Below are 22,301 nucleotides of genomic sequence, written 5' to 3'. Positions count from 1 at the left end.
ATTGGCAAGAATGTACATAATTTTAAAACTTTCATCTGGTTTAGATCCTGCATTAACAAAACATACACTTGCAACTAAATAATAGGCTTCTGTTAGCCTGTGATGCCATTAGGATTATTTGTCAAGATTAACCAATACATTCAGGAAACTGGATACCCTGTTCAACAAAGGTCCTCTTAGAATATATTCATATTACCTGAATCACCACTGTTTAAATGTTCACATGTAAGCATTTGTAAAGAGAGCTTTTGAGCCAACATTGGGTAAAAAAAATGTCCAACATTTGGTAAATAGATTTTCACTTGTAGAATTGGATTCCCACTCCCTCTTCTCCCCCTGAGCTATGTGCCCTCTAGCCTATGTTAAAATATCTACCATCCTCAGAGAATCTATTTCTTGATTTTTTTCTGGCAGAGAGATACTGTTGGATGCAGTCCTCAGACTTGTCCAACCTGGTGTTTCCTAGATCCCTTGGACTATGATTTCCAGAATTACCAGAAATTATGTTTATCTCCTTACATATCTAAGGTGGAATCCCATACTGTTGGGGGGAAACAGCTCACAATGGGTATAAGATCTATTGGATTCTGTGGGGCCTCTGAGTAAAAGTTTAAGCTGCACAAATCCCAATTGCTTATGGCTGTTAATTTTATATATTAGAGGGAGAATTTAGATTATTTTTGAAATATGGGTAGCTGTTAACAGACAGCTTGCAGATGTGTCTCAGTGAGAAAGAGTTGCTGTAGAAATATCAGTGCTTAATCTTACCTATTGCTGGTATTTCTTGTTAAACACCACCATATAAGTACTATTCATTTTCTGCTGTTCACTTGATTTACAGAAAAAAGGCTCAGTCTATCCATATGGTGGATTTGTAAAATAATCTCTAAATTTTGGGATCAGATATATCAAAGAATGAATAAAATAACATTAGCCATTAGCCCAGATCCTAGGCCATCTCTACTGGGTATATTCCCAGACAAGTTAAACAATCTGCTTTGGAAGAAACTTACCACATCATTAATCCTCGTACATTGCACTAGGCACCGGGGAGAGCTGGCTTATGGAATCGCCAAGGTTTGGATATGACTGAATGGATAATTCTATTTGAGGCACTGGGGATGCCTGGCATTTTAACTTTACATTTATGGTAGCAATGCATACAATCCTTTAATTGTGGAAAAATTTAATCACCAAGTACACTTATCTAGTGACATGACCAAATGGGAGAGTTTTAAATGCAAAATGGCACCCATCTATCTATCTATTTTGTAAATGGAGAATGTTAAGGTGAAATAATGCTGATTTTTTTATTAGGTAAGTGATATTTTTCAGAAAACACATTGCAATAATATGCTTTAAAACCTACATACCTGACAATCCTAACCATATAGATATTTCTAAAAAGCTTATTTTTTTTTCCAAAGTTATTAAATTGAAAATAGAATTAATTAAAAATATTCCTTAGAAATGGCCACACTATGTTTCATTGCTGGAGTGAGAGGATTTCAAATAAACCATTTTTTTTCAAATAAAAATGCTCATTTTTGAAAGGAAAAACAGTTTAGCTTTGTACTCAGTCAATACAATGTAGAAGTTCTCCCTCTCTTTTTTTTACCACCTAAAAAATCTGACAAATGGAAGAAAGGACATAATTACTTTTTTCTTGAATAGATTGCTTCTTGGAATGGATGAGGCTTTCAGAAGGATCAAAGGTTTGGCATATGTATCTATTGATATCAGGCAGTCTTCAGGAGGTATTCTGAGACACAAACTGTTCCTCAGACTAGAAAAAGACAAAAGAACAGATTCCCAGAAAGAGAAAAATTTAAGCTGCAGCTGGATGACCAATGTCAGAAAGTTTCCTGCATTGACAGATGGCTCCAATAATCTTTTGATCTCTTCTAATTCTGTGCTTTAGAGATTATACTCACAGCAGCGTTTAGTCCAGCCTCCTGAATCTAGATGATCTCCAAAGGTGTGGACATCAACTCCTAGCAATGGCCATACTAGTTGTGGAATTTCGAGAGCTGAAATGCAGATATCTGGAGTGCTTAAGGTGGAAAAAGTTGACTTAGCAAAATTCTGCTCATGTTGGAGGATAGAAATCAATCTTTGTAAATCCTTGTTCCTGCAGCCCTTTGTGCCTCTTGAAAATCTGCTCTGGAGAGTTGGGTGTTTTGCAGACAGCATGAGCCAACCCAGGAAGTTGTAAGAGGAAGTGGAAATTGGTGAACCTCCATTCTCCCTTCATATACTGCCTCTATTGCTTCTAGTACCTTCTCTGAATACCAACCTGTTTGGGATATAGCAAGAGCATATAAGCATAATCTAAAAGAAAAATTCATAGAAATGTGAGCAAGCTGTGTGAGCTAAAATTCTAATTTTTCACTTACTCTTATGGTAAATTAACAACAGTAAGACTCAATACTTAAAGACCAGATATGAGAAATTCACCTTTAATTGTTAGAATGAGTCTTGCGGTACCTTAAAGACTAAGCAATTATTTCTAAATTCGTTTTTGTAGATTGCAGTCTACTTTTCAATTGAACTAGATTGATGGTTGTTTGTCAAGCTGCCAAAATAGTATTGTTTATTTGGGCAACCCTTTCTGTGAAGTTTAGTACTTTTTGTCATTTTTTTAAAGAAAAAAATCAAAGGAAAGAAGAAAGGGCATTTTAAACTTCTGTTTTCTCCGCACTCAAAGCTTTTTCAAGCCAATGATTAAAAATCCAACATGACAATGACTAATGCTTTCAATAGTTGTGGCAATCACTGGTAACCACCAACATATTGCTTCATCTTCATACAGTCCAAAAGCTAGAAAAACCATTCCTGCTTATTTGTTGTTTGCATCCATCATCGTAAGATTACTCCAAAATTAAAGCATTCAGTACTTGAAAGAACTTCAAAAGCCAAACTTGCTGTTCCACTGGTTGAGTCTTTTTATTGGTTCATGTTTTCCATTTGGCTTCAACATCTTGCTTTGCTGATACCCTTCTAGAATTCCTCTTAGTTAAATTACAGCTCCAGTTAGTAAGTAATTAATTAATACCCGGATGGCAGCAATGGATTGTAGCAAGATCATACCTTCTGCTTAGAGACAGGAAGTGGTGAAGAATGCCACTTTTTTTTTCAAACCATTCCATATACGTATTTATACCATACAGAGGGTGACCGAGTGTGCCTTAGGAAAATATATGAAAATTCATTTAATCTAAATGTATGCAGCTTTGGGACGCGGTGGCGCTGCGGGTTAAACCGCTGAGCTGTCGATCGGAAGGTCGGCGGTTCGAAACCGCGCGGCGGGGTGAGCTCCCGTTGTTAATCCCAGCTCCTGCTCACCTAGCAGTTCGAAAACATGCAAATGTGAGTAGATCAATAGGTACCGCTTCGGCGGGAAGGTAACGGCGTTCCGAGTCGTCATGCTGGCCACATGACCCGGAAGTGCCTATGACAACGCCGGCTCTAAGGCTTAGAAACGGAGATGAGCACCACCCCCTAGAGTCGGACACGACTGGACTTTACGTCAAGGGAAACCTTTACCTATGCAGCTTTGACTATTTAGACTATTATTGTATTCTGTTAACCACGTAGCTCAGATATTTTAATGTAATAGAGACATGGGATACACTTTTTAAGGTAAGTTTTTTTCCTAACAAAACAATGTAGAAATAGCCAATTTTGCAATAAAAATAGTGCCAAGCACAATCTAGAAACCTGATGTAACTGAAATAGAAAATGGGAAGCCTATCATTTTTTTCTTCTTATAAGATATCATTCTGTAATAATTCTATAACTGCATTTAGAATTATCTAAAGCAAAACCTACACCAGGAATATTCTTGAAGCCATATACCAGAAGTTTAGTAAAGGATACAATGAACTCATATCAGCAGAAAACACAACTTGTCACAAGATGGCAAAAATGATGTGATCCATTGGTCCCAATTTAATTTACAACACAGCAAATGCTTGTGGTGTGCCCAACACAGTACAACAAATCCAAATGAAATGTCTGAAATGCTGATGTCTGTTTTAAGTAACAGCCACTTTAAAATACTAATTTTTAAACAATGCTATAATATCTTTGGCATCGTGTCAGTTCTGAATCAAGAGTTTGCCATGAATTCACTTCTGGCCCAGAAAAAAGGAGCAAATCTGATTTTGATTGTGGCACACAGGACTTGTTTTTGTATTCAGTGTTCAACAATGCCAATTACATCTGACAGGCCAGCTGCTAGTCCAGTTTTCAGAAGTAACTCCAGTCCAGAACCATGAAAATGATGTATTCAAACAGAACAATGGTAGTAGATGGTGCTATCTGGCCAACCTCACCTGGCCTCCAAAGCTACAGCAGTATCAGGCCCAGCTGGTGCCCAGCAGTGAATGTGGATCAGGATGCCACCCTCCCTCCCCTCAAGGCAGCTTTTACAATGAGGCCCCTCAAACTGCGTGGGTTTGTCTGTTTGTCACCAGGAGCTGAGCTCAATTTGGTGGAGTTCCAGCTGTCCAGATGTTCTCGCAGGGCTTCTTCTCTGGTCACCTGAACCAAAGGACCTGCGGGGGTGGCTAAACTACAACACTTCTACAACCTGGAACTGCAAGGAATTTGGAATTTAGCAATCCAAATCCCAGGATCGGCAATGAATTTTCCATTAAAAGCTGGACAAGCGCTATCCACCCCGAACATCACACTGGCATGCTCCAGGAGCAATACCGGCGACATTCACCGTTAGCACATTGCTGCACTCAGAATTGTAAACGCAGCTCTAAACCGAATCAAGAGTAGTTGTTTGGAGCACCATCGTACATTCCCCGGCTGCACCCGAATCGAGGGCACCAGGCTGGTGAAAGCAGCTCGGTCGCTGTGACTTGGGACTCGCTCCTTCGACCGCGTCTTATTTAACCCCGAGCCTCGTCGCTCCGTAGCGTCACGTCAACTTTCGGCGAAAAGCCCGCCCACCGCGCTCGGGCAAGCACCCCGCGGTCCAAGTTTGGGCTGAGTGCCTTGCCGTAGTCAGATTCGCGGACGCGCGTGCGCCGACCGAACCGTGCTTCTGAGAGTGAAGGAGGAAGGGCAGCCGTAACTCCGTCGGGGTCAGAGGAGGCAGTTTCTCTTGCGTGCTGTGGGGCGTGAGTGTCCGCGGCAGTTCTCCTGCGGGTGCCGATTGGCCCTTCGCTGCCCTTCGGGGGCTCCGGAGGACGCCGTGCTTAGTTCGGCACCGGGTCGATGCCCCGAAGAGCAGCCTAGGCGCAACCCTGGCGCCTCCGGGAGGGGTGGAGGCCTTGTGCCTCTGGTGGCGGTGCAGTTGGTAGGCCGGGGGAGACCAGCCGGGGCGCCCGTCTTTCGGGGTCCCCGCCGGATGCGGCAGAGTCGCGCTGGGTGGTTGCTCAGCGATGAGGCCGAAAGGCTAAGATGATTTTTAGCTTGTGGCTTTCGTTCTTCCACCATTGCGGTTGTTTAGCCGTGAATTATGGCGTGCTGGGCCATGTGAATGCTGCAGATTATTGGTTTTGTAAACCATGATTAAGGAAGCTGTGGCTGTCTCCAGGGATTGTAGTGCACGAGGTGGGGAGAGACCAATTTGCTGAACGGAGTACTGTATGTTGGATGAGTAGCAGAATAAAAAATGTCAACAGGCTGACCCTGGATATGTGAACCCTTGTCACGCTGGCAATTAATACTAGCTCCTGAAGTGTAAGATTGAAAGTCGATCTGCAGTTGGGGAAAGGAAGGATACAGGCTGCATCCACTTTAGGGTTGTGCAAAGCTTTAGAATGAGATGCTTTGTAAAGGGCGGGAGCATCTACGGACCAATTGTCGTTGGAATGTTAAGGCCGCCACTTGATTTGCAAAGTGGCACAGCTGCTATAGAAACTGCTCCCATCTGCTTCTGTTGCGCATATGCACATAGCAACAGCTGTGTGCAGCTTCTGGAGCCTTGCAGCTTGGTTGCTTTAGTTTCGGCAGTGGCCCTTTATATACTCAGTCTTGCCTATTGCTGAACATCTCCTTCAAAAACTTTACAGAGCCCCAGTCTAATACCACACATTATGTATTTCTTGCAAATAAAACAGAATTTCCAAAGAATTGGGTAGTTCTATAAAAGATTGTTGTTTTTCTGTTATAGGGAACTCTTTGTGGCTGTGATTTTTGTTCTTGTTGAGTTAATGATATGATCATGATAGCAAAGCCTTAATTTCCCTTTTCTCTTTTAGGAGAAAACATCACGATGTCTTCTGGTTTGTTGCCCAAGCCACAAATGAAAGACCTCCTGGGAAAATATGCAAGAAGGAATTTTCTGATAGGAGTTACTTTAGTAACAGGAAGTCTGGTTTTCTTGGAGGTCAGGACTTGTTGGGTTAAAAATCAATACAAACCCGTTTCTTTATTTCATTCTTAAGTGTAATTTTTATATATTTGAGCAAGACCTGCAAAATTACAGGTAGTCCTCTCTGCTGCAGGCCTGTCAGGTGCCCACAGTTGGGGAGGAGGAGCAAGGGGCAGAGGCAAGCATTCATGCATGACCCCTAGGGGCGGGGGGGGAGGCTGAGACAGCTTAAGTGGGGCCTGCAGTGGGGGGTGGCAGGGGAGGTGGCGATGGTGGAGCGCAGGGCGGCCAAAAGGGCAGAGATGAGTAGGAGATGGGTGGGGGGAGTTGAAGCAGAGGTGAGCGTGGCAGGGCAGGGGAAGCACAAGGTCCTTGCCTAGCAACTGCAACTGGGATTACTGCAACTGCCATTGCTAAGCAGTGCAGTCACATGATGTTTCGCCTAACAACCACTTTGCTTAGCGATGGGAATTCTGGTCCCAATTAGGGTTGTTAAGTGAGGACTACCTGTAAGTCCCAGATAAATAGGTACAGGATTGTAGCCTTAATGATGTGCACCTTTTCCATCAGTTGCAGCACTGTTTTCTCAACTAACATTTTATAAACAATTAGGCTGCAAATGAGCACAGTGTTTTCATAGACATTCCTCTCATTTAAAAAAAGAATACTATTTTTGTTCAGTATTAATTGAATTACCTGTTGTAAAGGCTTATAATGGTAACTTTTCTCTTCAGTATGCTTTCATTCAAGGAAGGCAAAACAAATACAGAGATTTCTATAAAACATTTGACTTCGCGAAAGACTTTGAGGACAAGAAAAAAGCAGGAGTGTTTCAAAGCCTGAGGCCTAACTGACATCTAATAATCGTAGGTAAGTAATTGTACAACTTACAGTATAATAATTCAAAGGAGTGTTTCTTTTAAGCTAGGGATGCTTATATAGAAGTGAGCCAGTGTGGTGTAGTGATTAAAGTGCTGGCATCGAGTGATCAGTTCTCCCTTAATGATCTTGGGCCAGTCATTCTTTTTCTGCCCTAACCCAGGAAGTCAAAATGCTTCCTGGGAGAAGACCAGGAACACCGCTGAGTTTCTTTTGTGTGTTGGGTAGCCGTATACATAAATAAGACCGATTAAACCACTTCCACAGTGTTAGCAAGGATATGGCATGGACCTGTTACTGGTTTGTTTTATAACAGTTTATCAAACACCTTTAAGGTGGCTTACAGTGCATACTGAAATACAAAATTACAAAATAAAAAATAGCAACTCAGTTAAAGCATAGGTAAAAGGAAAATTAGATAAGTAGATTTATTCATTAACTAAATCACTCCTTGTATAATCCTATCAATCTTTGTCCATTGCGGATGATGTACTTTCCTTAATTCTAATATTCATGTGCTTTCTTGGAAAAATGTAGCCAGTTTCACTGCTTCCAATTTTTCAACAGTTTTCATATCATGCTGTTAGAAGCTTTACTATTAAGGCAGAAGTTGGCTAATTATGTTTGCAATGGTATTTCATCATATTATCATAAGCATGTTTTTTGGATTGTAATCTGTTAAATCCCTTGGGCTACATAAAAACCGATATTATATAAATAACTTAGAGAAAACAAAATATTTTGCACATCATCTTCAAAATGGGAGAATGTATTCCAAGTGCTTAATAACTTATATTTTCTTTTTTTAGAGCCTCCTCTTGGAGACAAGATAATTGAATATTATTGTGATCAATAACGATCACCTTCAGTGCTGGTCCTGCTGTAATTTGCTCATTAAATCAATTCCTTATCTCAGAGCGTGTCTTGCCTTCTTTCAGTTGGTGGCAATCAATGTTGCAAAGCTCATGGAGAGTATTGCAGTCTTTAGCTTTCTTGGATAATGTTGCAAGGCTGAAATGTCCCTAGCAGCAGCAGTCTTTAAGCTTTCTTTTTAAAAGGAAACACTGAGGGGAAGATGTGTGTCAAACCTAGGTGACAACAGGAAAAATCTGGATATTATGCTTGGGTCTTCTTAGCTTCCTTTCAGTGGGGTACTGTTTGCAGTTGAGAGCAAAATTTTTCTCTCACCTTGTAGCTTTTGCTTCCCAGACAAGTCAGACAAAAAAGAGAAGTCAAAGCTGGGCTGTATTAAATGACCATGTGAAGGTCAAATGTACGGAATCCACATTTTACACATTATAATTTTTTTTCCTCAAAACATTTACTAAGTACCTTGCTGATAGAACGTTGCTGAGCAAAAAGTATTTTTTTCATTTTGTGGTACCATAAAAGAAGTTTTAAAGATCCTTGTTATTCAGGAGAGTTCACTTTGTAACAGGAGTGATGGAACCTGATGTGCTGCATAGCGTAACAGCAGGCTACCAGCCCATCTAATTCAGCATTAATTCCATAGTGGCCAACCACAGACATGCAGGTTAGGAACACTGCAATATTATTTTTAAGGTTAATAACATATTGCACCCTTTTCTTGGACATTTCATTTTGAACTGGATAAAAAAATGTTAGAATATAGGTAAGAGGACCTTGTTGAACTAACTGGTCTCTTGCTTCTTGATCCAAAACCTATTCTTATAAGCTACTGCTGTTTTTTTCACCAAGTCTTATTCTTCAGTGGTTACATGCTATTACTCCCCAATCTGTTAGAAATTTGGGTTGCTTTTAGTAATACATTGCTGTCCATTTAAGAGATTCTTGTGCTGTCTGTGAGTGCGTTTGGCCATATAAGGGAAAGAAAAAATTAATTAGAAAGCAAATAAACCTGTGACCAAAAAGGCTATGTTGATAATGCATCCAGATATTTAATCAGACATTGGCCCATCTAGCCCAGCATTGTTGCCAGATTCTGATTGTTTCAGGCATCTCTATTTTCATCCTTATGTAAGAATGTGATTGAACTTAAGAACCTCTGCCCTAAGTATGTGCTCTTCTCACTGAGCAGCAAGGCCCTCCAAGGACATTTATGGTTGGAAACATTACAAGTAGTACGGAAAAATAGTTGCAGAAAACTGAATAGTTATGTCATGCTTTCAGTGTTCAGACATACGCATTATTAGCTGTAGTCCTTAGAATAATACTATATAGTATGACAAGGCTTTATGTTAAATATAGTGGGAGGAGCCTAGACTGACCGTTGAGTTACCTAACACCGGTCCCCACCCACCCCCAGTGTCTTTTATGATTGAAGCCCAATTTGAATCAAGATTCAAGATTTCCTGTTCCATAGCTTAGTCTTTTAGTGATGCCATAGCTTAGTCTGTGATTCGCCATCTCATGGTAATAACCAAGGGACTGCATAGCTTGTTGTGACCCTGTATGGCATGGGCGTGGCCTTCAATGGCGCCCTTGCTTTCTGAGGTCACTTGCAGATTAGGGAGGACATTTTTCTGGGTTGCTCCCAAGTCATACCCTGAGGCATGGCACTCAGCTTCCACTCTTTCTGCTTTGGGGAACAAAAGATGTTTTTCTTTAGCCAAATATTTTCAGTCTAAATTAATAGTGATTGTTAACATTTTCAGACTGTAAATGTTTAGAGTTTTTTTTTAATTGTTAGCTGCCCAAAATGTGTTCTGGGCAGAAAAGTGGTATTTAAATCATATAAATAAATACAAAAATATTATGATTAACCATGCAACTATTTGAATCTTAAAAGTCAGTTGCAATATAGATGTTGTTCTGATGTGTCTCAGGATGATGGAGTAGCATCTTCATACAATGGAGCCAACAGTAAGAACTGTAGCTAGGTCAGCAGTTTAAATTTAATTGGCTTTGTAAAGCAATTATTGCTATAATTTAGAAGAGCATTAAACAAATTGGGTTGCCTCACTCTAACTATAACCTGTCCTGTCTGTGCTAGTTTATTATTTTGGCACATTACAAATAAAATGCATTTCTTTTGAATCAAATTGCTATAATTGGTACAATCAACAAACAAAAGTGGCAATATAACTCTTTATTTCTCATGAAAGATTCAATTACAAAATACAATATTTTAAAGCAGTGTAGGTAAACAATGACTAGTTTGACAGGTAACTTATGAACACTTAACAAAGGGAGTTCTTATTTTGTATTTAGGATAAACCTGGTTTTCAGAGGTTGAATTTTTTTTAAAAGGGACACATAAGATGCATGACAAAATCAAAACAATTTTCTAAATCTTTCTGTGCCCAGGAACACTGGAAATGCTAGCAAAATTTAGATGGCAAAAACTTGCTTTAAATTCAGTACCTGACTTTCAGCATAGTTTTGCAGTACAAATAGGCTCAGCAAATATTAATATTGAGTTCTTGCCATGAAAAGCTGAGCAGGAGGATTGGTGGGGGGAGAGGAAAATAAATATTTAGGATCAAAATTGTTAAATAAATACAAACAATTGCTAAGAACCCATAGTGAGCACACTTTCTCAAACTAAAGCCTGCCGATCCCATTTCAAATCACAATTATATCTAATAGCTGTTCCACACCAGTGATTCTTCTATAGTTCAAACTTGAAAACAGATGTTGAAAAGTCTATAGAAAAGATATATTTAAAAACAACCACTATTAACATACTAGAACTCTCTGAAAAATTGGATGAACACAGGAAATGAGAAATCTGATAACTGATCCAGTAACACGGCTGTATGGTCTAAATAGGGCTTGGACATACACCCATGAATTTTACTTTACTTTTCCTGTGTGATGGTTTACTGTGGAGTTCTATGTTACAAGTATATATTTTTCTTCTCCCAAGTATCCACCATATACCTTCCAGTGCAAGTGTAACTGCAGAATTACTGCAGCAATAATGAAACCAGGCACTAGTTTTATGGTTTACTGAGCCCTTCCCAGTGGATGTAAGGTTTTACGTTTGGATGATGGTGGGTCATAGGCTACATGGGAGCTGATAAACTGGCTATACTTGCTCAGCTAAAAACTGACGCTTTCAGAGCGGACTACATTTCACTGCATTAAATTACATTTTTAGAGATACACTGAAGTCTCTTATAGAAAAGTATGGGACAAATAAACATGAGTTCAAATTATATATACTTCTTAAAGAGTGGCTATATAGGCTTCAAGTCAATTATGTATTTAAATGAGCCTTCCCTATCCTGGCACCCACCCAGATTTGCTGCAACTGCAACAGCCTGGCTGGGAATTGTGAGAGTCCCAATTGTGTTTGATGAGGGGCTCCAGTTTGGATACGTTAATCAAAATGTAAACATGTTAATATGACAATGTGGCAGTTATGTTACTTGGATGTAAGTCAATGGAACCTACTTTGAGAAATGCATCTTGGATCAGTTAATGATTTACATTACCCTCTCATTTTTGGTACACTTGGCTGAACACTTCGTAAAGTTTTATATAATGCAAATTATTGGTCCCACATTAATAGTCAATGACAATTCTTGCATAATTATACATTGTTAAAGACTCTGCAGTAACATATACATTCAAAATCTTAAGAAAACATTGCTATCATTGTGGACAAGAAGTCTCATAAATTAATGTCACCAGGTGGTTCTTCAAATTACACAAAGGCACTAGTCTATATTAAGGACTGAAATCCTGCAAAATTTCAGTCAAAGAAAATTATTTGAACAGAATAATCCTGAAGCCCAGCTATCACTAGTAACTTAGCACACCTCAGTGTTTTCAGACTGAATGGGAAGAAACATTTTGCTATAGGTTGGGCCAGTTGGAGTACAAATTTCAGCCCTGAGCAAGTTTTTAAAGATGAGTTCTAAACCTTGCTTATAGAAACTGGCACCCCTTTAGAAAGAATGAATAGAAATATTTGTAGGACAAGAACATTCTAATGTTCATTCTGTGCGTTCTGCCTATCTTTGCATATCAGACTTCCAGTTAAAAAGAAAAGACAGATTTTCACTGTCACCTTACAGGGTTGCCAATTTCTGTTTACTGACAGCTTATTTTACAATGTATATGCATAATTTTGTCTCATAAAGCAGACTACAGAATTCATCTCAAATGCACTGAGTACAAAATAGACACTTTTTGAAATGTGCTAGTTCACTATCCCAGCACACTTAAGTTTAAACTTGTCTGTTTCATGTGATGAGGAACTTAAAAGTTCATATTAGGCAACTGCATAGATAGTACTTTAGATCTGGAAACATTTCAGCAGGGTCTTTCAGTTAAACCCTCTTCTCAAAGCTTTATTTTTTACCATAGTAAATTTACTGATGAATACATGAGCAAAAATGGGATTAACCAGGTATTGGTAAGTCTTTACTGTTGCTGGGAGTGGTTCTGCAGCTACGAGGGGTGTTGAATTTTGTACCACCACAGGGACAGTCACCAAGTGGTAGGATGCTTTTGTAATGTAGTCAACGAGTCTGTTGTATTGCTGTTCAGATAGTCTCTCTCTGTTTCCATCTGCCTGAAATCAGAGAACACAGATTTATTGAAATGGACAGTGTATAGCTAATAAACTTCAAAAAAAAAAAAAAAGACTGTTTTTGAAGACTACAAATAACAGTGAAACAGCTTTACCTCCAAATCACAAGGGACTCTCTGTTGTTTGAGCTGCACCTTCAACAGATTGCTTTGTTCACTGCCTAGCAGACACTCAATTTCTGTCACTGGGAATGCCTGTTGCTGTGTGTCTTCATCAATGCTAACCACAAACAGCACTTCTGAGGTAAGTAGTAAACATCCTTCATGTTCTTGGCCCAATCCACTCACAATTACCACATCCAGGGCCATGTAGGCCTCTGGTCTCCCTAGTGACTGAAGCATTTTCCTATGAAAAAAATGTTCAAGATAAGGAATGTAAGTTGACCTGATAGTCAAAATTTCTCAGTGAAGCTGCTGTTTCTTTTTTAAAGGAAGCAGTAGTAGCATTACAGAGAAACACCAGAGTTTTGCAAATCTTACTGTGCTTTTAGATCCCAAAGAGGTCTTGTTTATTTTGTAATATTCTCAAACCTCCATCTTCCGCAGCCAAGCTGACCTAATTGATGGTTACAATCACATCTCCTTTGTCCAATTCATTTCTCATTCCAGCACTGAATCCACCTCAAGAGACTGGAACTGGAAACTGGAACCAAACTGAGAAGAAACTAGCAGCTATTTCTAGAGATGGCCAGTATTTGGGCAAAGGCAACTAAGTAATCCCTTTCATAAACAAAGACAGGCTAGCATCAGATTTCCAAAGCTCAAAGGACAGCTGAGAGGGCTTCTGAATAGGAACTTTGTGTTTAGCATTCCTAAATAATCTGCTATAACTCAGCCTTTTGCTTGGGCAACAGCTTTCACTTGACCAGAGGCCAGAATCTATTAATCAACACTTTGGGTATAGAAATGAGTCAGTATCCAGAAAATTTACCAGACATATTTGACGTGGCTGTTTGGTGCCTGTTCAGCAGGTTGATCACTTGGAGGACAGCGCTGTTTAGGATACTGGGAAAGTCCAGCCCCATGCAAAATACCTGTGGTGAGGAAAGTTAGGCTTTTGTTTTTATGGGGTGGGAGAACAGAAACATGTTTCAGTGATGTCATGTTCTTAAAGCAGTCCATAAAACTGTGCAGATCCAAAGTGATGTCACATCTTTGGATGCTCTAGTGGAGATAATTCATTCAATATTAGAATACAATAATCACGCACTTAACCCTAATGGATTTTAGCATTAGTTAGAAATAAACAAAAGACAGAACGTCAGTCACAAACTAGCAATTAGGGAAAACTGAATACTCTTGAGGGCCATAGGTTTAGAATGGGATTGGACAAGTCAGTTTGGAACGTAGGCGTAACAGTTCAACACCATGGCTAACTTCCTTGCTTAATAGTCACATTCTTTCATGCGTATCTCATAATTACTAAGCATCAGCAGGTACTGTAAATTTGCCCTAGATACTACATTTCAATATAAATTACTTAATGCAGCTGTTAAACATGAAACCCAAATGCTTATGAATTCTCCTGGGGTATCTGAAACTCGAGAAGTCTCTTCTTGCACTACAGTAGAGCTCTATGGAGCTACTTCTTTTCCTGTTTGCACTGATCAGAACAGAACAAGGGGGTGACTTAGTATGTCGCTTTCTGATGGCTGGTACATTTTTATAGACAAAGGGCATGCCCCTTATACTGAGAAATGGCAGAGCGTCAACACTTTAATGATACACTTCAAAGATAAATGTTCTACAAGAGGGATTGAAACGGGGGTGCAGCTTAAGACTGCAGAGTTTCTGGACAGGGAGAGAGCTGAGCACTAATGAGTGAGGCCTGTGGGGCCAGGTGAGAGGTTGAAGGTTGATACGGCTTTGACAGGTTGCATGCACCCGTAGCAGAGTAGACATTTCTACATCAGGGTAGAAATATATAAAACAAATACCAAATTAAATAATGCACTGGTTTAGAAGAGTAGAGTTTAATACTGAACACACAAACTCCTGGAAATGCTTAGAAGATACATTCCAGTTGTAATAATTAGCTGAGGTTTTCAGTGTTATTGCGAATGAAACTGTCATTGGCAGTTGGAAAAAGAGAGAACATGATTACTTCTGTGTGGTCTTGTTCCCTCCATAGGGCATAAGTCCATTTGCCCATTAGTCATGACCAAGATACTGATCCATGCACTTCCATTTATTATGGAAGAGATTTGGGTGTTCTCTCGGTTCTCTCAGCCAATAGACACAGAAAATACAAATACAGTTGTCAGAATCCAGAACACCCTGTCAGTAATTCTGTGCACCCAAGGCAACATTGCATTGCAAACCCCTTTTCAAATGGAGGACAAAAGAGAGTTGCAAAAGAACTTGACATTTTTTTGGAGGGGTTGTTACTCAAAGAACAACAACAACCATTAAAAATCCTCCTGAGTGCCTGCAAACAGTTGGCTCTGCTCAAGTTGCTCTGTGGATTCAAGCCACCGTTTGCAATGAAATACACATCTCCATTATTTTGGTTCACTTCTCAGTTGCCAACATTTTTTAAAAGTTCAAAATACATACATGGAACATCTCTTACACTATCTTCCAGCTTCATACTTCTTCTAGTTTTCCTTGAACCAAAGTTTCATCTACAACAAACTTCCAGTCACTCAACAGGCTAAAGAACTGTACATACTGGATACACACATTGGACAAACAATTATGTGGGAGAACAGCCACACACAACAGTTTCATGTTGTCCCTCCAAAACGTCTCCAGAGAATCAGGAGATTCTTGGAAAACCTTAGATGTCAAGTTGGAGTTGCAGAAGGAGGCACAGATTGAAGAAGATGATTTTTCACTGCACTGCACTGCTATTACTCTTCAGCTCAAGTTTCCCTGGCTCTTTTTAAGCTACTTTTTAGGTTTTTGGAGCTGATGAAGAAGGTGGGAAAAACTTGTGAGAGTAACCTTTGGATGATCCCCTATTTTTTCTGGAAGGGGTCTGCTTGAAACTTAGGCCTCTAATTTCATCATTTGTCCAGATAGGATCTTTACCTCCAGAATGTTTTTAAAAGCATGGAGGAGCAGAACAGAGTCTATGTGGTTAGACTCTTCATTCTTTGGGGTGCAAAATAATGCCTAAATATTTAGTTAATGGAAATCAAAAAGCTGGCCAGTGGACGTGGTCAGTGATTCATCTCAAGAAGGAAAATGTTGAGCCAGTTAAAAGAAGATGCTATATGAGTAATCACATTATAGCAGTAATATGTACAGTGTTTGCAATCCTTGGATACAATATATATCATTAATGGAATAACTACATATCTGGGCCTGGCCCAGAAAGTGAGCATACTATACACAGTGACATCATATGCCCTGGGAGGAAAATTCAAAACAAGCCCTTATTCCGGAAGCAGAAAGAGCAGCTGGCAACTTAGCTGTAATATGGTTATCAAGACAACCTGTCTGAATGGACACTTAGCTCCCACTAGTCCACACATTTCATGGTGTATATGCATGAGATAATACTAACAGTATTACCAACCTTGCAAATTTGATTCTTGGCTTTGGTTCCTTATGGCTTCACATGAAGGTATCTAAAGGCTGCCATCTTCCATACAGTCAGTGCTGTCCATTTATTTAAGATGCTAAATGGTGCCCTGTCTACCTCCATCTCGAAGACCCATGGAATATTTGGGAAGGAAGAGTGCTTCTCTAGAAGATGCCTCCCATCTCCAGAACTGCCTTCAGTTTGTCTTACCCTGTCATTACTATTCTTTTCTCATCTTTTAAAAAGTTTGTTATTTTAGAAAGACATCTCAATTTTTCACTGCACTGCTATTACTCTTCAGCCACCCTGAAGAAAATATGGGACAATCAACATTGCTCTTGGTAGAAAGAAAAGCTGGACCTGTTAGCCAGCAGGATGATTTTATTCTACAATAATTCCTATTAAGCGATTTGCCACCTCAAACATTCTAAATTAGGTTTCCTTAACCTGACGCCTACATTTAACTTGTAAAATTCAGATAGCATGGCTCCTTTTTTGTTATAAGGCAATGATTTACATTAATAAGATAACAGCAATGAAGGACATCTATTTTGTGGTTGCTTAACAGATGTAGGTCCATGTCACTCCCCTTCGAAAATTGTGTGGTATCATCTGGGCTTGGTGGATTTCTTCACTGAGATAGGTAATGGCCAAAGAGTAAGCAGAAATTTATAACTTAATTTTGTGGTTTATATTTTGACAAGATTTAATCTGAGATAAGTTCTCAACAAAATTTCTGCTATGGAATCTGCTAGTTTTGCTGTGGATTGTAGATTTTGCAAAATCTTTTTTAATCCCATTTTGGCTCTTGATTGCATTTTCTATAAAATTCCATGTCTGTTTTATTTTCTTAATATATAGAATAACTGGATAATGAAGGCTAAGCACCTGAAGTAGGAAAATAATGTAATCTCATTAAAAGATAGTGATGATAGGAGAGAAAATGATATTTTTGATAAGATTTCAGTAATACTGCATGCTGCAAATTAAAGTAATATATGAAAACTGTCAATGAATGTGTAACACACTGAATTCATAAATTTGTTCAAACCTACCATAGCCAGTCTGTGAGACTAACTCAGCTGCTCCTCCAATAGGCTTAGCAAAAACTCCCATGATTCCTTTCCCCACACCAGAGATCACGCCTTTGGCTTTGTGTCCAGCTGAAGCCTGGGCTTCTGATGTTTTCTGGAAATTCTGCATTGGCTGATCTACAATCCCAGCAATTGCACCTGTAATGAGTTTTCAAGTATTACAGAAGGATATAATCCCAGAGCAGGATGAAATGTTGACTTCTGAACACTTTTGCTTCATTTCACTTGAATCTTAGGCCATTTTATCTAATATAGCAATAAGGAACAGAAATTCAATCCCTTTAATTCAGTGTAAGGAAATTTCTGCTAGTCACATCTTCTCTTTCTCTTAAATAAGAGACCCCAACTTTTTGAGCTGCTTCACAGATTTGGAGTTCTGAGAGCATATTGTGGGCCCTCACTCCAAATTACTGCAGTGATGGACACAGCCAGTAACAAAACAATCAGTTTTCCAGAAAGCAAATTCTGAATGTCCCATATCACCCCTTCTTTCTGTCTTCTTTCTGGGTAGGTGAGCACACTACCAAAGAAAGCACTGAGCTGTTGTTTCTATAATGTCTGAGTTCAGAAGCATTCTTGGAAATAAAGGTTATGCTTTGCAGCATGCGGACTTCACATTTACTTCTTTAAAAATATAAAAGAACCTAAAACAAATAAAATCAGGTGCGGCGTATGGAGCCTGATAGGCACCCGTGTAGATGTTCGTTGACATTTTGGTGTATGCAGGCACCATGTGGGGGACTAGTATATAAACATTCAAACATGGTTTCATAATGCATTTTTTAAAGTTTCATCTTTTTTCTAAATAAAGTTGTTGAAATAGTAAAATTGAATATATTGTACATATGTGTATTTTAGATAAGAACAAATTTCTGCTAACATAGAGAGACTTTAGGTTATTATTTAAAGTAAATCTCACCAACCCCCTAAACCTGACTTCATAAGAAAAAATTCCTGTGTCCGATATATCATTTTAATATGCCCTTATATTACAAAATTGCTCATAAACTAATGCAATCTCTGATATATTACTCAGCTTAGTAGAATTAGGCCTGGAGACTTTTGTTACTGTTTTTGTGAACACCATATTTTATTTTAATGAGTATAGGTCAAACTTTTACAAGAGCCTTAATGACCCCACCAGCTTTTCATATCAACAGAGGACAGCAGTTTAAAGCTTCGTAAATGTAAACAGGTACATCATGTGGGATCTCTCTTTGATCCTGAGTTTATTCAAGCCACGTACCACAGAGATGCCTTAACTGCTGGAACTTTGATGGATAAGCTACTTGGATCTCACTGAAAGGAGAACGCTTGGACAAGGTGACAAGGTGTTATGTTATGAATCTGAAGTGCTTATGCTCAAGGTCATCACTCAGTACAGGAAATACTAGGTAAAGCCTGCAGATCTCTTGGTAAGGCATTTGTACAAACCCAGGGAAGAGACACCCTTTTCATCCCATCTGGACAGCAATTAACTCTATTATGGCCAACTGCTGTTCACTATGTGCACATACACAAAAACAAAAAACCACACAAATATTTCTGAAAAAAGGATTAGGTGCCCCTGGAGACAACAAAACTACTTTAACTGAAAGGTAGAATCTCTATGCACCATAAGGCTCACAAACTAGCCATGGCTCTCAGGTTGTTTCAGATTGTTCTTTGCATCTATCTTACAATCCATGCCTGAATCCTGAGATCAAATGCAAGTATTTTTCCTTTTAACTGGTACATCATGATATAAAAAACGATTAAAGGAATGAGTGATATATAATTATATTAAAATTACTGTTTTACTATAGTGGCATTTTATTAAATATTAGTGATGATCATATAAAATATCTTCAAATGAAAGATTTTCCCTTCTAGGCCACATCACATTCCTTACCCACTTGTCACCTTTGCAGAAACTGTCTTTGGTCCCTCTCTAGGATGAGCATGTATATTTTGTGGCACAGGCATGCTATGAATTAGACAAGTACCCATCATCAAAGAAAGATGCACATCGTATTTGCAGAAGATGCTAAGTATCTAACCCATGTGTGGTACAGTCTTCAGTGCATTTTGGGGAGGGGATGCAATTACAGTAATTACTCCTTGTATAAAACCACAACACACTAAAAAATGTGCTCCCTCATTTTATCTTGCATTTCAAAACCAAACCATGTATTATACTACTACAGCTGCCTTTCTCTTTTGCAAATAGCCCTCAACAGGAAGTAATTCATGCTGCAGAAGCAAAGGGGGTGCTTAATTCCTTTTCTGTAGCTTCTTTCCCCCTGAAATCTCCTTTTCTTTTTACTCTTATCAGTGTTCCAGACTTTCCATACAGATCTGGAGCCCCAGGAAAGCAGCTGAATGATGGGTGAACGCTGGGGGAAAATGTCCAACATGCAGAAGCCACAAGGCTTTCAACGCATGCTGCAGAATTATAACATGGAATTCAGCCCTCCCCGAAACACTTTTCTCTCTTATGTTTAATCAGAAAGGGCGCTACTTGCAGTTCATGCTGCCCCATTAACAGTGACTCGTTCTTGCCATTTTCTTATTTCCTTTTCCCCCCGAAGAGCTCCTCATGTCTAACAAATACTCCTGCTCCTTTTTATGGGTGTGTGTGTGTGTGTATTTGTGTGTTAGAAGGCTTGTTTCTTTATACTACACTACAGCATCTAAAAAGAAAAGCAAAATGTGGTTCCCCAAAACAGCATTAGGTCACCATTACTGGCTTCTTTCACTGTACCTATTTTGTCCATCCAGAGAAATTCTCAGAATTAATAGCTTATTAAACATTTTAAAACTTTCCCAGTGTCAGAATTAATTCAATGTTTTCAGCAAATCACACTTAAACAATGTCACTAGGTACTAATAAATGTATCCTACGTATTCCAGGTTCTTTTTATCTGCTAGCAAGTTCTGGACAGAAGAGGTTAGATAAAATAGGCACCAATGCAACATGCCATTTGGAAACAGTTACACTAGCAGCTTATGCCTCTCCCCCACCCATTTGAGTAAGACTCTATGTGTGTTCCTCTCCTTCAATAATAGCTGAAAAAAATAATGTATTTATCAAGTTCAATGTGTTTTTTTTCTTCTCATCCACCACAATTTTAGATTCCCAAATTTGCCTTGCTTTCAAAAAATAACTCCAATGAACTTCAGAATGTGTGGCTGGAACCTTTCAAGGCCACTGGACAAAGCCACTTATGACATCAGAGAAGGTAAACCAATGAAACCTGGGAAGAGCCATGACAAATATATTGTTAAAACCTCAGTATACCAGAAGAGACAAGTGAAAAGCAGAGACTGCAAGGGGAGACCAAATAATATTGATGGACCCATTATTTACAGAACTGTGCACTCAGGCTGGGTTTGTGCTGAGATGTGATACTTTTAAAATACTGGCAGATGATAACGCCTGGTGCTCATGAAAAATCTGCTTGTATATTCATTACTCCTAAAATTCAATTTAGATACTTCAGATACTTATATCATAAAGTGCTTATAATTCATTTGGATAGTTAATTTTTCTGAGACTAAGAGTAGTAGGAATTATTTCAGCAATAAAGAATTTGTAAACAGAATCTGAAGGCCAGTTCAAGTCTTTCATTCTCTTTAAGCAAAACAGTACAGGCAACGGAGCCTAAGCCAAATTGCAAACTCAGATTTCTTGTCTAAATCTTGAGTAAAGGCAGCCATTAAGAACAAGAAGTAACGGATATATAATAGGAATAACTGCAGATTTCCAGCGCAGTGTCTAAATCCCTAGAACATCAAGAAGGTTCTATCATTCCAGTCACAAGTATTCATGTAATAATGAGAGCCTTCAAGAAAACCTTCAGAGCTAGATAGTCAGACAATCTTCTGTGTGGCTAATCTAAGAACGAAGGAGATGTTATGGATGCCACAACTTTTACTGTGTAGTAGAACTTCAAATAACTGATTGACGTTTCTGAAGAACTTTTCTACAGGACTCTAATTATGGTATGGAGTGCAGTGGCACAAATAAATAGTGAATACTGTGGGTATGTATTAATCATGTACCACAAATTTTCTTTTGGGTGATTGCTCATGGCTATCATAGCTAAAATATATATTTTTTACATTCCTTGGATAGTAGTTTGCACATGATGCTTTTACTAAGGATTCTGCATATCAAGATTTCAAAGTGTAACCTTCTATTGTAGCAATTTTCTTTTAAGATACATCTTTGTTGGCACATATGCTTCTTTGGCAACCCAATCTACATCTACATCTACATCTAAATGAAAGTGAATGGTATTCACCAGCTATTAGGGGGAAAAAAATTGAAAAGTGCTTTAACACCATTTAGAAATCAGTTCCTACCTTCATCAAGCCTTTACAGGACATGTGAAATAAGCTGCTTCATCCTGCTTCCAGGCAGGTCCTGTCCTGGAGAGTTTTCGAAAGACAGCACCCTGGGTCAGCTTTCCCCAACCTGGATGCTTTCCAGATATGTGTACTACAACTCCCAGAATTCTCAGTAATGGCTGGGGAATTCTGGGACTTGAAATCTCATTTGGGATGATGCCCAAGGTAGAGAGGGTTGCTGTAAATTCTGTTATGCCGTAACATAATCAGCAGTTGTGAAAGGTGAAAGGTCCCCTGTGCAAGCACCAAGTCATGTCTGACCCTTTGGGGGGATGCCACTTTCATGACGTTTTCTTGGCAGACTATAGTGGGGTGGTTTGCCATTGCCTTTCCCAGTCATCACCTCCCCCAGCAAGCTGGGTGCTCATTTTACTGACCTCGGAAGGATGGAAGGCTGAGTCGAACTGAGCCGGCTACTCGAGAACCCAGCTTCCGCTGGGATCAAACCTGGGTCGTGGGGAGAGTTTAGGTTGCAATATTGCTGCCTACCACTTACCTTATACTAATTTCTATCATTTGGAAATTTCCTTGGCAAATTATTTCCTGGTAG

The 22,301-nt window shown here is 39.2% G+C and overlaps 2 protein-coding genes across 4 annotated transcripts in view; one reads left to right on the top strand and one right to left on the bottom strand.

Moving 5' to 3' along the window:
• The first annotated feature begins 5,012 nt into the window (after positions 1-5,012).
• LOC134494398 (cytochrome c oxidase subunit 6C) lies at positions 5,013-8,130 on the top strand. The gene is made up of 4 exons (XM_063299550.1): positions 5,013-5,135; positions 6,222-6,349; positions 7,069-7,204; positions 8,023-8,130. Exons 2-3 carry the CDS (start codon positions 6,236-6,238, stop codon positions 7,186-7,188), a joined length of 234 nt encoding a protein of 77 aa, XP_063155620.1. The 5' UTR covers positions 5,013-5,135; positions 6,222-6,235; the 3' UTR covers positions 7,189-7,204; positions 8,023-8,130.
• Positions 8,131-10,264: 2,134 nt separating this feature from the next.
• The window catches only part of VPS13B (vacuolar protein sorting 13 homolog B), a 385,119-nt gene continuing 373,082 nt past the window's right edge, over positions 10,265-22,301 (bottom strand). For all 3 annotated transcript variants that reach the window (XM_063299549.1, XM_063299547.1, XM_063299548.1), the window contains exons 59-62: positions 17,321-17,497; positions 13,668-13,770; positions 12,833-13,082; positions 10,265-12,719 (exon numbers count right to left, since the gene is read on the bottom strand). In XM_063299549.1, coding sequence (XP_063155619.1) covers positions 12,471-12,719; positions 12,833-13,082; positions 13,668-13,770; positions 17,321-17,497 — 779 coding nt within the window. In that variant the 3' untranslated portion in view covers positions 10,265-12,470. The remainder of the gene's footprint in view (positions 12,720-12,832; positions 13,083-13,667; positions 13,771-17,320; positions 17,498-22,301) is intronic.

This window comes from Candoia aspera, chromosome 3 (genome assembly GCF_035149785.1).
Source record: "Candoia aspera isolate rCanAsp1 chromosome 3, rCanAsp1.hap2, whole genome shotgun sequence".
Lineage (NCBI taxonomy): Eukaryota > Metazoa > Chordata > Lepidosauria > Squamata > Boidae > Candoia > Candoia aspera.
The sequence above is the reverse complement of the archived record's forward strand: the minus strand, read 5'-3'. Positions and strand labels throughout refer to the sequence as shown.

Bases quoted from the DNA above. Each gene is read 5' to 3' on its own strand.
- LOC134494398 (XM_063299550.1), top strand. From the start codon at position 6,236: ATGTCTTCTGGTTTGTTGCCCAAGCCACAAATGAAAGACCTCCTGGGA. The intron at 6,350-7,068 runs GTCAGGACTTGT...TTTTCTCTTCAG, and splicing joins GAAGTCTGGTTTTCTTGGAG to TATGCTTTCATTCAAGGAAG.